Source organism: Camelus ferus, chromosome 4, assembly GCF_009834535.1.
Source record: "Camelus ferus isolate YT-003-E chromosome 4, BCGSAC_Cfer_1.0, whole genome shotgun sequence".
Classification (NCBI taxonomy): Eukaryota; Metazoa; Chordata; class Mammalia; order Artiodactyla; family Camelidae; genus Camelus; species Camelus ferus.
This window is the reverse complement of record NC_045699.1, coordinates 55,959,246-55,975,009: the sequence shown is the minus strand read 5'-3', so window position 1 is coordinate 55,975,009 and position 15,764 is coordinate 55,959,246. Positions and strand designations below refer to the sequence as shown.

Below are 15,764 nucleotides of genomic sequence, written 5' to 3'. Positions count from 1 at the left end.
GTGGGGCCCTCTGAGAAGCAGGGTTCGGGGGGTGCTCCTCTTGCTTCAATTCAAGAGCATCCGGGTTTGGAGACATTTCCTGGGGAAGCTCTTTGAGAGCACAGAGGCTTAGGGCCGGGCACGAGCAGGATTTTCCTTTTAAGTTCTGACTTTATTCTCTGAGTATCTGTGGCAACTCAGATGTGTCCATCCCTTAGCAAACTTCTTTGCAGTTTTTTGTTTTTGTTTTTTTTTCTTCCGAGAAAAGTCCTTTTCTGTCTATCTTGTGTTCCCTTTTCAGTCCCCGTTTTCACCTGTTGAAAACCTTCCCATCTTTTAGGGTCTGGCTTGAAGGCTTCCTCCTTAATGATACCTTTCTTGAGCGGGCCAGCTGGAAGGCCCCTTATCCGAGGCCCAACAGGCCTCTGTTTAAGCCAGACCGAAATGCTTCTTCAAAACTATGTTGATCTAGAAGCCAGAGTCCTTCCTACATCTTTGCAAAGGCTACAAAGGTCGTGTGTAGTTTAAGAAAGCCCTGGAATCTCCTTGTCTCATACCTCCCTTTTTGGACCACCATGAAGAGGTTCTGGGAGCTAGCCTGAGGTGACTTCAGGCTCATTATTCCCAGGTGAGATGGAGAGTTGGTCTCCAGAAAGTCATTTCTAGTGTTTTCTGGAGTCATTATGTTCTAAAAGACCAGAGGGTAGGTGCAATGGGCTGCATCCAACAACGTAAACAGTGATGGGCGTGTGTTTAAGGTCCTACCCTTGATTTATACAAACTTCGTGTCTACTGTCAGGACCTGTGGGAAAAGATTTGATTCTGCACTGATCAGACTAATCTCTAAGCACTGCATTCAGTTTGGGGTGTAAATAACTCTTTAGGTAGATGTAGTTTAAAACAGCAACAACACCAATGAAATAAAAAAGTAGTTTACCCAGAATGATCAGAAACTCAAGGTCACGTCCTAGAATGCCACGTAGACAGGAGTCTAGCTGGAATAAGTTTTGATTTGTGAAAATGCATGTTAGTTCAGTCGAAAAGGGAGGAATTCTGAAGAGCCAGTGTGCTCACAGGTTACAGTCACACCTGCTGTTTTGGCTGCCTGGCACCCTTTGCTCTTCTGATAAAACATTACCTTACATTTCCTTCGAGAACCACTCCTTCCCAGCTCAGTTTCCACGGTTTGGATCATATTAAGTCACTTGAACCAAAAGTCTCCTAAGTTGTACACAGCAGGGCAATGAAGCAGGACCCAGGACAGAGGAATTCTGACAGCAGCTGGTGAGTGGGTAGTAGGGGAAGCTAGTCTGTCTGGGCAGGTGCTGGTGGCCTGACTTAAATGATGTGTGACCACCTGTGTTTTGTGTGCGCATCTAACGTTTGCTGGCCTGTCAGCCTGATATTGGCAAGTTGTATTTACGAGGTAGCTACCATGATGAGAAAGAATAATTTGATTTAAAAATTGCCCATGAGTGCTTCAGGTTTATTTCACAAAACTGCCAGAGAAAATCAAAACATATGAAATCTTTTCAACTGGCTAATACATGCTTCTTTTCTCCATTACCCACTTTGGCACAGATTGAAAGTTTCTCACCCATATCCATTTTAAAACAACTGTGTGAGCAAGTCAGTACAATGTGGGTGTCATCAGAGTCCTGGAGACAGCGTGGGAGACAGTCACCTGGGGATAGATCATCTAGGAACCACCGAGCCCTTGAATGAACAGGAAATGAGACATGTAGGGGGATGACTAATCTGAAATTTTTCTACATTGGCTTCCTCCAAGGATGCACAGCTGAGCTGAATAGTAACATTCACTGGTAACCTAGGACAGACAGTGACTGACTCCAATCTTTCCTTCCTTCCTCAAATATGTAGAATACTTACTAGGTGTCATGAGTTTTGCCAGATACCAGGATAGCTGGTTAATACGGCACTCACCATAGCCTTGAGCAAGACAACTAAATGCAAAAAAGTGACTTACAGGGGGACTTTGGGAGGGGAAATCTACACTTACTATTAATGCATTTCACTGTGTGTAAATAACGCCTCACTTTAAAAAAACAGGAAGAACAACAACCAAAAAAGAATCACTTAAAAGCAGTACTGGAAATCCAGGCAGGGTACTATCAGAGCACCAAAATAGAGATGCTTTGTGGAAGATATAAAGCAGATGTGATCAGATTCACACAAACACGGAAGAGCCAATGCACCCACAACCCCATGAAAGCAGAAAGAGCAGCTCTCCAAAACAATGAACTTTCTGGTTAGAACACCAGAATAACTTCAAGTGCAGAGGCAGTGGGAAAGGGAGAAGGAACTGATATGATGGTGAGCTGGTAATTAATTCACAGACAGCAAACATCTGCATCTGTTTTCTGCCTTAGAAGTGTTGAGTCCTGAACATTTTCCCCAAGTGAAAAAAAATTTTTTTTTTCCAAGTGAAAATTTTAAGTAAAGCTCACTGCTTACCAAACAAGATGAGAGTTACGATACACGAGAAAAGTAGCCATTTTGCCCATTTTCCCCTTCCCGCCCTCAAAACCATGGGACCGCTGTACCCAAATCTCCCTTTACTCCTGAGAAAGCAGGGATTCTCTCCTGGGCTGAGGAAACATATCCAAACTACTAATTCTACACAAATGTGATTCTCATGTAAATAATGACAGGCAATCAAAAGTCATGAAACAACTGGCAGAAGACTCATCAGCTCTACAAATAAATGAACAACCTCCAGATGAAGCAGCTAATCGGGAAAGAAAAGAACTTTCAAATACTACAGTGATATACTCAGAGGAATTAAAAAAGCTCTCACATTCACAGAAATAAAAGCGTCCTAGCAAAGGAAAAGGTTCTTGGAAATTAAAAGCTTAGTTGCTGAAATAAATATTTCAACAGATGAACTGAAGAGCAGAATGGGTGTGGATGAAGATCAAATTAGTGAACAGGAGGACTGTGTCTCCCACATTCAGTAAACAATGGCAAAGAAGATGAAGAGAATAAGATAAATTCTGTGCCAGGGAGGTCAGAGGCAAGCTTTTAGAAACTGCCTACCATACACCCCAGAAGGGACACACAGAAAGAACTGAGAGAATGAAATAATCAAAGAGTTCAAAAGAAAAAAATGTCTCTGCTCAAATGTACAAATTGAAAGGGCCCAATGAGTGCTGGGTAAGAATGATGAAAAACTACATCCTCGTGAAATTTCTGACTTCCAAGGATAAGCAGAAAGTCCCAAAGCTTGGGACGAGGGTCGTGGGAGATACATCACCTGGAAAGAATTGGTAATCAAATTAGCCTGGGGTTCTCGTCTGCAACATAAATGCTAGAAGACAAAATTCTGAGGGAAAATTATTTTGAACCCAGAATTCTAGATGCCATTACCCTATCATTGAATTATTTTGAATTCAGAATTTGAAACTCAGTTAATCTGTAAGTAAATTATGAGAGCAAAATCAAGATATATTTGAAAATGGAAAGATTCTGAACATTTACCATCCAAGAATACTTTCTGAAAGAGATGCTCAAAGATGTACCAGAAGATGAAGGAGGAGGAGGGTGAAATAGGGAGAAACAGGGCACAAAGAACAGCAGTTAGCAAAGAAACCAGTAAAACCTGTAGCTAAGTCCACTCCAAAATAATTGAATAAGGTTTGAATCATTGAATAAATATTTTGAAGACTGCACTGTTTCCCAGGGTCAGTGACAGGGGTCTTTGCTGTCAGCTGGTTTTTATCAAGCGATGTCCAGCTCCATCAGCCTTCACAGCTGTTGTGGGCTTCCTCAGCAAATGTGTCAGTCTCTGCTGGCTGTGCCCCACTTCTCCCCAGGGGTGTGGGTGGTTGCAAGGGTCCACAGGCTGATTCTAGGTCCGGAAGTGGGCTGTCAGCAGGCTTCCTTTCAGGGTTTGCGGAACAAACAGACCAAAAGCTGAGGCTTCCTGAAGTGAGGCAGGTGACTCAGTGTGTGTGTGTGTGTGTGTGTGTGTGTGTGTGTGTGTGTGTGTGTGTGTGTGTGTGATTGGGTGACAGAGCCCCAGTCTCACTTGGTGTTGCCCCTACCTCTTGAGGTCAGGGGGAGGTTGGGTGAATACTCTGCCGGCTGCTCCCTGAACTTCAGTTGGAGTTTCTGAGGTTTTGCTTCCAAATCCAAATCTTCCACTCCTCCAGCTCCTGCTGGTGGGATCACAGGGTGTCTGAGATCCATCAGAGTGCACTTGCCAGTGTAAAGAGAGGAGGGAGGGCATGACTGTCCTGGGGGACCTCCCTGCTCCACGAAGTCATCCCTTTACCACCCACGTTGGGTTTGCTTTTCTGAGCACCCTGGTCTTCTGGGCGGGCTACACGTCAGACAGCATGGTTTCTAGCACAGCCCCGTCTGGCAGCCGATAGTCTATTTGCTACCCAAGCTCCACAGACGAACTCCCAGTAGTGTTGTCTGAGTGTGTGTTTGGGAGGAGGGAGAGGCATGTTGAGGAAGGCAGGCTAATCCTGCTGTTTTCCACGTGGCAACAAAATGTCTGAGAGTCACTGAGCTTTTAAGAATGACAAGTCTAGAAAACATATGTATGTATATATATGACTGAGACATTAAGCTGTACAACAGAAATTGATGAAACAATGTAATTGACTATACCTCAATTTAAAAAAAAAAATGACAAGTCTACCTGTACTTGACTTAGAGACAGTCATCAGCAGGGCATTTCTCCATAGAGACAGGTCCCCGTTATCAGTCTTGACAAATCTCCCTGAGATGATGATTCCATTCTGGGACTGTCAATGTGGCTTCTTTCAAGTGGACTCGTTGTGTTCTCAGATGTCGTGTCGGCCAGGGACAGACATGTGGGAGAGACCTGTGTGAGCATGGAGTGGGGGGTTCCAGAGGGATTAACTTCCATCTGTTTCAAAAAGTTTGTCAACCAACATAACTCACAGGCTTCAAACATTTAAATCACTCCTGTTAATGCAAACTTCCAGCAACAAGTTCAACACCAGAGTAGGTCAAACTCATTACAATTAGATATTACAGCTAATCTAATATTTGGTAAACCAAATACCCACAGGTAAGCAATTTATTTATAATTTGCAAGCCTGCTAGTGGTATTCCCAGGCCAGCCCCTGGGGAAGCAGTACGACATTTCTGGTCAGGAGCGTGATGACCAGGCAAGGGATTTTTCCAGGAAAGCTGCAGGATATTTGGGATCCAGACTCCCTGTCCCTGTCTTCTTCTGGTTTTATATTGCATCCAGATGAGAACCCACCAGGCAAAGCTCAAATTTCACATTGTAAGCAGACACACTGAAAGGCAGCCTGGGGGAAAACTCTAGAGACACTGGACCAATGTTCACCTTCTGTCTGCCGGCCCTCTCCCTCCTCACATCCCTGGTTGCCTCATAACCCTCCAGGCTCTCTTGGAAACCCATCCACTTATGTCTCAGGGACTGGGGGATGGGGCTTTCCAAGGAAGCTTTCCTATAATTCTGATCTGCCAGGATCCAAAATTGATTTGGGGAATCCTATATGTTAGAGCCTACCTGGTAAAATAATAATTGGTACCTAATTTTTTTGTCATTGATTTCTAAAAAATCATTTAAACCACTTTTAAGAGTACAGTTCAGCAGTATGAAGTATATTCACATTGTTTTGCAACCATCACCACTATCCAACCACAGAACTTTTTTCATCTGGCAAAACTGACTCTCTACCCATTAAACAGCAACTCTCCATTCCCCTCTCCCCCAGGCCCCTGGCAACCACCCTTCTACTTTCTACCTCTATGAATTTGACTACTCTAAGTACCTCACAGAAGTGGAAACTTACAGTATTGGTCCTTTTTTAACTGGCTTATTTTACTTAGCATAATGCCCTCAAAGTTCCTCTACAGTGTAGCATGTGTCAGAATTTATTTCCTTTTTAAGGCTGAATGATTTTCCATTGTATGGCTATAACATATTTTGTTTATCCATTCATCCCTTGATGGATATTTGGGTTGTTTCCACCCTCTGGCTGTTGTGAATAATGCTGCCATGAACATGGGTGTTCTCTGTTGTCACAGAGTGTTTTGATTGTGTCACAAGATGCATTAGGATAGACTTCAATATTTCTTAATCTTCAAGGATGGACAACAGGAACAAATCGGGAAGCTGTCTTGATTGTGTGTCCCTTCCACTATATTGGTCAGTAATCTCAATAGTTTAGGTGGGATTTAAATATTTTGTCTAACCACATGAAGACCCACTGATGAGTAAATTATTATAAAAAATTTTTTAAAAAAAGTTAAAAATTGTTTTTTTTTAAAGTGTGGAAATGGATAGTTTTTCTAAAGGGCCAGGAAACTGGCTTTTGGTGGCCTGAAGCCTGAAGAACGAGCAGATTACAGTGAACACTATGTACACAGATGAGGAAAATAAAATGCTTTTAACTGGTAAGAAATGTACTTTCCATTTTTTTTCAACAATTCCTACATAGCAGTTCTGGAGTAAATTTAAAAATATAAAATCTGCACATGATATTAATTTGTGAAAATAATAACTTACAGTGTGCACATAATTTTAAAAATCTTTAAATTACATGTCTTTTTTTTTTTTTTTAAACTCTACCTGCCATGACTTTTAGTGGACTTTTTTTGTGGAGAGCATGAGGTAAATCTAGTTCAATGCAGTTCTCAAAGCTATCTGGTTTACTGATGTCATTCTTTCCTGTTTGAAAGCACTGTTGCCATTACTTAGCTGGTGTGTGTGTGTGTGCGCGCGCGCGCGTGTGAGAATCTCTGGCCGTTTTGCTGCGGTTTGGGAAGCAGGGGAGAAAGATCTTTCAGGGTTTATGATGCCATCTTGAAGCCAGAAGTCAATTTTTTCTTTGAAGAGTCATTACAATGTTGATATCACGGAAAAAAAGAGCTCTCTTTAAATTGGCTTTTAGAAGATGTTGGTGTATTGGCCGTGCTTTCTTAAAAGAACATTTTTCTTAAGCTAAATATTTTCTCGGTGGGCAATAATCCTACTGCTCCAAAATTAACACTGGTTCAATATTGTCTTTTAGTTCTAGTGACAAATACTGATGAGGAGATAATATTTCATTTTGCGATTCCATGAACTCACCATTGGGTAGGGTGTGGTTTTTTTTTTTTTAAAACAAAAAAAATTTGTGTGAAAGCCAAAAATGAGCCAATAAAAAGACCTGCTGAAGGCCACACAATCTAATGTAGAATATAAGGGTATCATGGATTGTACTAGTGTAAAATTTACAAACTATTAAAAACATGGTTCATGAAAACGTAAAATGAAAACAAGTTTTTATTTCAACTAATTCATTCATGAGGGACTCGGCAAGATATTGACTTCAAAGGAGAACTAGTAAGATAATAAGGTGCAAAGGGAAATTTGAAGAACATATATATATATATATATAATACAATATGTATGTATATTATGTATATATTTCAGTTAGGAATGATGATGTGAATTTGCTAACAGATGCAAAACTGGTTAACTGGTTACTATTATGTAAGACAAAATCTAATTAGGTTTATCTTATTTTTACCTGGCAGAAATCACCTGTATCTGTACTGGAAAAAATAATTTGCATTGATTGCTATGGACAAGAATCTTTTGCATTATCATCAACTTTCTGCAAGTTAACTTTACCCCTATTGAGAAAGTCCATCAGAGGTACAAGATTCTACAGAATCAGATAATCTCCAGAAGGGCTCCTACATGACACATGAACCCGACTGAAAAAACCTACGGAATCTCTTTTGCCTATTTCCAAGTTTTGGGTATTTTCCCCTGACATCACTAATTAAATACATATATATGTAATTTATGTGCACATATTTATACACATATATACACAAACGTATTTAAATTTATTTATTCATTCTGCAGGGGGGCATGGCAGAGAAGGAGAGATATAGGTTGGCTTAAAAATGTCTTGAATGCATTTTTGTCGAGACAGTTACATGATTTCAAAGTCCATGGAGAGCCGAGCTTAACAAAAAACCTCCCTAAATAATATGAGATAGACTGCTATCCCTGCACTGTTCACCTCCTACTACTCTAATCTTTGCTGAGCAAAAAATAATTAGCGAGAGAGCCTGCTCCAAAAGGGCCTAGGAAGTTTATTTTTAACTCCTTCTTTTTAAGGCTGCGCAATAAGTTTAGCCCTTATATGGGTGTGTTCATGGGTGGTTAAGGTTAGAGCCAGCGCATGGCACAGAGAGAAAGCAAATGAGAAAAGGGGTGAAGTGGTGGGCGTGGGGCGCTCTGTCTTGGGGAGCACCACAGGCACCCCAAGCTGAAAGCCTTCAACCTGGAACTTATTTTTTCTCCCCCTGCAGCCTCTCCCTAGCTCAGTGACTCCCACCACCATCAACCCCGTTGCCCAAACCAAAAGTTTAGGCGGCATCTGTAATTTTTCTTTCCTTGTCTATCACATTCTACTGGTCATAAAATCCAGTGGATTCCACCCAGTACCACTCTCATTTGCCACTTCTCTCCATACTCACTGCCAATGCCCTGCTCGTAGACCTGTCCTCTCTTGCCTGGATCCCTGCAGCTGCTCTAGGCCGGTTCCCTGCTTCCCAGCCCCAAACCCAATCGCACAGAGCAGACCCTGGGGGCTTTTCCTGATGCGGTCACTCCGCTTAAAACCCTGTGACTGCTTCTGAGCAACCTCCTTTACTTGATTTACGAAGTTTTCTTTCTGCAGCTCACTGCCTCTCTCCAGCCGGCCGTTCCCACTCTGAGGAGGTCCTGCTCCCGTTTCTAGAATGCGACTTGTCTGTGTCTGCCTCTCTGACCGCTTAGATCCCTCTCCCGCGTCCTTCTCACCCTCAGGTCTCCACACTTTCTTCTTCCTGAAGCCCTCCCCGACGCCCCAAGCTGAGTGTCCTCGGAGCAGCAGAACTCCCGCCAGCTCTGTTGCCCCCGACGGTCTTGTCGCCCGGTCAAGTCTGTCGCCCCTGGGTGGCCTGGACCGGCGGCTTGTCGTCCTCTCACCTTGCCCTTGGAGCTCCAGCCCCCTCACCCAGCTCTTTTTCAGCTCCCGGAAGATTCCCGCTCCTTCTGCCCTTCCTTCACCTCTCTTCCTTTGCCACTCCGGGGGTGCCTCCCCGCGCGCCCCCTCGGCTTGGATGCCGCGCTCGTACCACACGCTTAGAGCGCGGGAGACCTTCACCCCGGCCCAGTTAGGGACTCTACGTTCAGCTGTGTCACTAGGGCGGCCCCGCCGGGTGTCCCCGGGAGCCCCCGCGCGCCGAGCGCGCAGCAGGTGCACGAGCGGGTGAAGGAGCGAGCGGCGGCGTGAGCGTCCCCCGGGCGCGCAGGCCTGGGGTGGGGGGAAGGGCCCGCCACCCCGCCCCCGAGACCCCGCGGCGCCCTCCGCTCCTCCGCCCGGCGCCGGAAGCGGCCGGCCCGGCCCCCTCCTCGGGGCGCCCGCCGCCTTATCTCGGCGCCTCAGGGCCTCCAGAGGAGTCGCGGTAGCGCCAGGAGGGAGGCGGCGGCGGCGGCGGCATGGCCCGGGGGCCCCGGGGCTCGGGCTTCCCGCCCGGCCGCCTGCTGCCGCTCCTGCTGCTTCTCGGCCTGGCCGGCGGCGCGCCCCGAAAGCCGCGCGCGGACGGTGAGTGCGGGCGGGGAGCAGGAGGGTGGCCCGGGCAACGTCGGGCGCGCCCGGGCCGCTCCCGTGCTCCTGGGCCGGCCGGGCGGGGAGCCCGGGCGTGGGGCGCAAGGGGGGTCGGCTCCCGCCGTTGGGGAGCGGAGGGCGGGGCTCGGAGAAGCGGGAGGACCTCCGGGCCCCGCTTCCCCGCCTCCGCCCTGGGGCCACAGGGAGAGTGTGCCGCGCGGCCGGCCCACGCCCCCGGGGGACCTAGCGCGCTTGGGGGCTGGGCCGAGCGGCCGGGGGCCCGGGGAGAGCGGCGCCCCGCGCTCGAGGGCGTGGCAGGGCGTTCCGCCGGCACTGTCACGCTTCCGGCTCGGCTGCGGCTTTTGCACGACAAATTCTTGGCCCGAAGCAGTTTTCTTTCTACCTTTTAATTTTTGCCTCTTGATGAAAAACCAGATGCTAAGATAGTGAGAAAGAAGTGTAAGGAAATTTACGGGAATAAAGCGTTCATTAATCAATTCATTCATTCAATAGATGGATGGTCCTTGAATGGTTTCCCTGTGAAGGATGTAAGGTCTCGGTGCTGCACATCATTGAGCTCATATTCTGGAGAAGACAGACAAGCAAATAGTCCATTTCCAGACAATTAGAATAGTTTTTATCCCCCGTGCAGGACGCAGTGTTGAATGTGGTAGGAGTTATATGGAGGATTCAGACACGTAGGAAAGGTGGCATTTACTCAAATATAACTGTAATAATAAAGGCAGAGCACCATGAAAGCTCTGAAAAGGTGGGTGGTCAGAGGAGGGAAAGACTACATCTAACTTAATTAGGCATCTGGTGGCTTCATGGATGAAGTGACCCTTGAACTGGGCCAACAAGGATGGGTGATATCTGGGTATGGGAAGATGAGGAAAGACGTCCCAGCTCATAGCACAGGGCACAAGTATGTGTAGAATGAGCGAATTCCAGATAGAGGGGACGAAGTGAGGAAGCACATGCAGGTGCAGAAGCATGGGGCCTGTGGGTGCGGTTCAGTTTGACTGGTATGTGGGAGATGGGTGGGAAATGGGGGTGGAAAAGCAGATTGGATTTAACCACAAGGAAGGGTGTTATGACTGGCAGACCAAGATGTTTAAACTTAGCTATTCCTGGGCAGTGAGAAGCCGTTGGAAGGCTGTGGAGTGAGTTTTGGGAAAGGGAAGCTGGTGTTGCTGGGTTGAGCCTCCTCTCCCTGTGTTGGTATTCTCCCATTGTTCACAATCTGGTTTGATTAAGGGTGAGATTCCTAACAGTGGACAATGTGGGGATGTAGGGGCCATTGAGGGAGTTGTAATAGCTGTTCGAGAAGTACTGAGGCCTGGCCCCACAGTCACGACAGCAGGAGATGAGGACTGCATGTGGATGATAAGGTGGAAATGGAACTGGAGGGACTTAATGACAGATGTTAAGGTGCAAGGGAACAGTAGGAGGGAGAGGGAACACTAAGGTGTGGGGACTGGGTGGTTTGGGTATGTGGTTCCATAGGAGGAGAAAAAAGATTTGGGAAGGAAGATGACTGGTTGTTTTGGATATCCTGAATTTGATATGATGTTAGGACTTTTGGAGAGATGAAATCAATGGAGCGTTGAGACTGTGTGTGCAAATGATGGAGACTCAATGGCCGCTTGAAGCCTTGAGGTTGATGAGAGTAAGAGGGCCAAGGATGGATTCTTGGGAAAGACCAAGTTTCCAAGGTAGATGCAAGTGCAGGAGAAAAAGCCTCAGCCACATAGGTTGGAGGAAGCCTGGGCTAGTAGAGCATCAAGGAAACCAGGGGAGGGGAAGCTGAGGGAGTGGAGATTGAGAACAAGGCTTTGGACCTTGTGACTCTGGTCAGTGGGGGCCAGAGCTGGCAGAGCATGGAGGGTGAGAGCCAGATGCAGGGGGTTCCAGGGAGTGCAGGACCATGGCTGCAGAGTAGATAACTCTGTAAAGAAGGTAGAAGGAAAGAGAAGATAGCATTCAGTAGGGCTGGCCCGATCAGAGCAAGATTTTTTTTTTTGTTGGGGGTGGTGGTAAAACATTCTCCAGCACATTTTAGAATGAAGGCCATTAGTCAGTAGAGAGGGAGAAACTGAAATACAAAAATAAAAGATATTTAATGGAGCAGGTCAAAAAGCAAAGTTGCTCTACAAGTGGGAAAGCTTGGTAGGGAGAGGGGAGGAAGGGAGAATGGAGAACTGCTCTTTCTTCCCCCCAACAGCGAGCTACCTAGTGAGTGCTGTTCATTTTTCAAAACCAGCCCAGTTGTCCTCCCTCCTGGAGGCCCCTTGGAGTCACCCAGTTCCTTCTGCAGCGCCAGCGACACCACGCCCTCGCCTCACCTGGTCCCATATTGTATGAGACACTACACGCTTACTTATATATGTACATATTTATATATGGTACTCTTACTCTATACACTTCGGCCGTATTGCAGTGATACTGTTACTAGACTAAGAAGTCCTTTTGAGTAGGGTATTAGGGATCTGATAGGGAAATAAAATCTGGAGACCATCCATATAAGAACAGGCAAAGGCTGTTTATTCAGAGCTTGCAGGAGAGTCTAGCAAGACTTAACATTTGTCAGAGACTCACAGGCAGGCTGTGGAGTGTAAAGCTTTATAGTGGAACGAAGGGGAAGGCGTCAGGAGTGCCCGGGTTGCTGCGTGTTGGCATGGGGAAGCTGGAGATAGCTTCCCTCTAATGGCAGGCGTCCTGTGATTGGTTGGAGGAGCGTATTTGGCTTTCTCTGATTGGTCCTAAGGCAAAAATTAGGGAAGCTGGTTGATATTGATTAAATCTTGACAATTTGGGTTTTATTGCTACAGAGGTTGTGGTTTGACTTCCCAGATCCATGGCTGCAGACTGTGGGTCAGAGTTCTGTTTTTATGTATGGTCTGGCCATTGTCCATTTGTATATTCAGTCTCTCACTGGGAACATGTGCTGAATTACATTTAATTGTTATCAAAGATGTTTCAGGGAGGAGAGAGTGAAGGAACCTAAGTCAAATGGCCTGAGTGCAAGGAACCTGTGAGACCAGAGTTGGTAGAGCAGGAGGGTGTCGGTGGGTGGGTGGGGTGCCAAGCCCTGAGGGTGTAGAGAGGTTAGGAATGGGTGAGGAGGTGTGGAACCAGTCAGTCCTGTTTCTTAACCTTTCTCTGGCTTTGCTCTGACTCTGGGAGTGGCTGGGGAACTTGTTGGCTCAGGCCTGGCTGGGGTTTGGGAAGGCCAGGGGATGGGCAGAGGCCTTGAGACTCTTGGAAGAGCGATGCTGGAGAAGGCTGGGGAAGTTGTTCTTGCTGTATGAAGTACACCTGAGTTCACGAATCATGAATCGCAGCAGCATATTCACTGTTCAGAGTGAGGACGAGGAGGAAAGAGGGGAAATGGAGGGAGTACATTGTTTCAGAGTGACTTACAGCTGGTTAAAGTAACAGGGCAGGATTAGAACTGATGAAGACGATCCCCACTGTGGCCTGTCTTCCCTCGCCAGGGACTTGGCACACATCCTCAGCTTCTGGTCAAATCCTACAATGGGTTCCCAGCTCTCTGCAGCCCGAGATAGCAAGTGGCCTATTGGCCTTAGCTCTGCAGAGGAGACTGGGGCGGGGTGGTGGTGGGGAGGCACGGATTGCATGGATTAAAAAAAAAATGTGCAGCTTGCTCGACGGTGTGAGACAGCCTGTTAGTGGGTGACATGCAGGATATGAACCTAGGGTGTGGCTGCTTCACCCAGAGCTCGAAAGCATTGAGATTGGGCCCCTCAGCGTGGGTTGGTTCCTGGTCTGGAGGCCAGGTGTAGGGGCCCCACTGCAAGTTGGTCTTGTTCAAATAGGAAAGTGGACAGAAGAGGGCAAAAGGGCAAAAAGCGGCTGAGGGCCCGACAACCATTTTTCACAAGGAGAGGTTATGGGTTCTTGATAGGGAATGGCAGTCCCGGGCTTGGGCGGGGAAGGGGAGTGGATGAGGGTTCCCACTCCCCTGCAATGATTGATTGTACTGCTTGAAAGAGGAGAGTTCTCTGTCTTGGAGGCTGTGTTTTGTTTTGTTGTGTTGTGTTTTTTCTGTTAGGGATGTTGGAGAGGAGAGACTATGAGGTCTCTCTTGTTCCTTCTGTCTCTGGAATTTGATGCGGTCTCTGAAGAGCAGCACAGTTTTCCATCCTGTTGTAGAAGGCTTGCGAATGCTTCCTCTTCCTGAGTTTTGGGCCCCTTTTGCTTATCTCCTCAGGTCACTTGATCTGTTTCCACGTGCCTCCACGAGACAGGACCTCAGGAAGTCTGTGCAGTGGGTTTGGTCTGACCATGGATGGCTCGGATTAGATTAAGGTTTAAATTCAGGCTCTCCATTTGTGCTTTTAAACGTCCTTCTTCCCCTGACAGGGGACGAAATCTCTTCATTCTTTTGTCAAAGCCTATCTGCTGTTATTTCAAGAGTGCATGTAAGTTGTTGCTTGAGAACTGAAATAAAGCGCGAGAGTAGCTTGCTCAGGCTGGCAGCCTCCACTCCGTCCCCAGCTCTAGGTTTGCTTGGTGCATGGCGGAGAGGAGGGAGGGTGAGCAGGGCTGAAAGGGTGAGGAAGCTGAACTTCCTCCTTCCCAGTCAGTTATTACTCAGAAGGCTGGGAGGATTGTGGAAATAAAGGTTATTATGGTTCCTGGACTGTGAGTCCCAGAATCAGGTGAGCATCTGTCCACACAAAGATACTACTCTGGTTTTTTGCATCAGTGCAATTGTCCATCACTCTCTTCATTAGTATAATTGGGAGCTGGCCAGCTGTCAGTACCTTCATTTATTCATTATCAAAGAGTTGCTGAGTGGTTGTTATAATAATGTCTAACATTTTCTAATTGCTTTACGTGTATTACTCAGTTGCTCTTTAATCCTCACAACAACCATATGAGGTAGGTTGATTATCGTGCTTGTATTATAGATTTACATGAAACTGAGGCACAGAGGTTATCAGGATTACACAGCTAGCAAGTGGCTGAGCTGGGATTGTAGCCTCAGTGATCTCTCTCTTAACCCTGCTCTGAACCAGTGTGTCGAACACCGGGCACTGCATCATGCATGACTCATTTCTAACAACAGTAACAATATCTATGGAAAGAGACATAAATATTCATGTAAATTAGCTCTTTGTCTAGTGCTTTAGAGTGCCTACAGCATTTCTATTTCTCATTTAATCCTTGCAACACGATCTCCATCTTACAGATTAAAACCAGAGCTCTGACAGTTTAACTTGCCATCTAACATGTAGTCAGCGAGCATGAGAGAAGACTCCAACGCAGGTCGAGACACTGGCACCTGTCTGATCCTCTCATTGTTGCATGTGATTTTAGCCGGCTTAGTCGTTGCAGAGAAGGGAAGTGAACCTAGGGGGGCAGCCCTCAGCCGGGGGACACAATCATAGGAACAAAGGGTACTTGTCAGGCTTTTCCTCCGAGATTTTTGGGGTCCCCACTCTCCTGCTTTTCTGCCAGTACTTCTAGGCATCCCTAGGGTGGAGGGACAAGGTGGGGCCCTGACCTCTGCAGACGGTCCCTCAGTTACTACAGGGCAGCCACCTCTCTGCTCTCTCCAGCAGAATCTGCTGAAGACAGGAGTAAGTCATCCTTAATGTGGATGCAAAGCTGTCCCTGACACAGTTCCCCCTGAGGTTCTAGCGAAGGCACAGTGATCCTTCCATTGGCCTGGAGGGTCTCCTCCCTTGGGTTATTCTCTGTCCCGTTGGTTCTATAGGTAGGCTGTGCATCAGGGTTATTCTCTGTCCCGTTGGTTCTATAACTAGGCTGTGCATCAGTCTAGACTTGGTGAAAGACGTCTTCAGTATTGCCTTTTTCTTTCCCCAGGATTCTGACCCAAGTCCTTGAGATTGAACTAGACTTTCAGAGCTACTGGTAGTGTGGTCATCTGGGAGCTTCTTAGAGATGGAGATTCTCAGACCCACCCCGCACCTCCTGAATCGGATTCTCTGGGGATTCTATACTAACACGCTCTCCGGGTATATTGACCAACTGCCTTGGTTTGCACCGAACTGAGGGGTTTCCTGGGACATAGGACTTTTAGTATTGAAACTGAGTTGAATTGGTTACCCTATTTCCAGGTGATTCTTAGCTGAGCTAGGAGCTGTTGACCAATGGACACTGTTGTGTGGT

The 15,764-nt window shown here is 46.7% G+C and overlaps 1 protein-coding gene across 17 annotated transcripts in view; it reads left to right on the top strand.

Annotated features, from left to right (window-relative positions):
* Nucleotides 1–8,977: 8,977 nt before the first annotated feature.
* Nucleotides 8,978–15,764, top strand: part of SUSD1 (sushi domain containing 1) — a 141,012-nt gene continuing 134,225 nt past the window's right edge. For 7 of the 17 annotated variants that reach the window (XR_004319413.1, XR_004319410.1, XR_004319414.1 and 4 more), the window contains exon 1: nt 8,979–9,599. Coding sequence is in view for 10 of the 17 variants with exons in the window: in XM_032478192.1 (XP_032334083.1) it covers nt 9,494–9,599 (106 nt within the window). In the remaining 7 variants the exon portion in view is untranslated. Of the gene's footprint in view, nt 9,600–15,764 lie in introns of all 17 variants that reach the window. The other 10 variants (XR_004319411.1, XR_004319416.1, XM_032478193.1 and 7 more) reach the window with 2 other exon arrangements.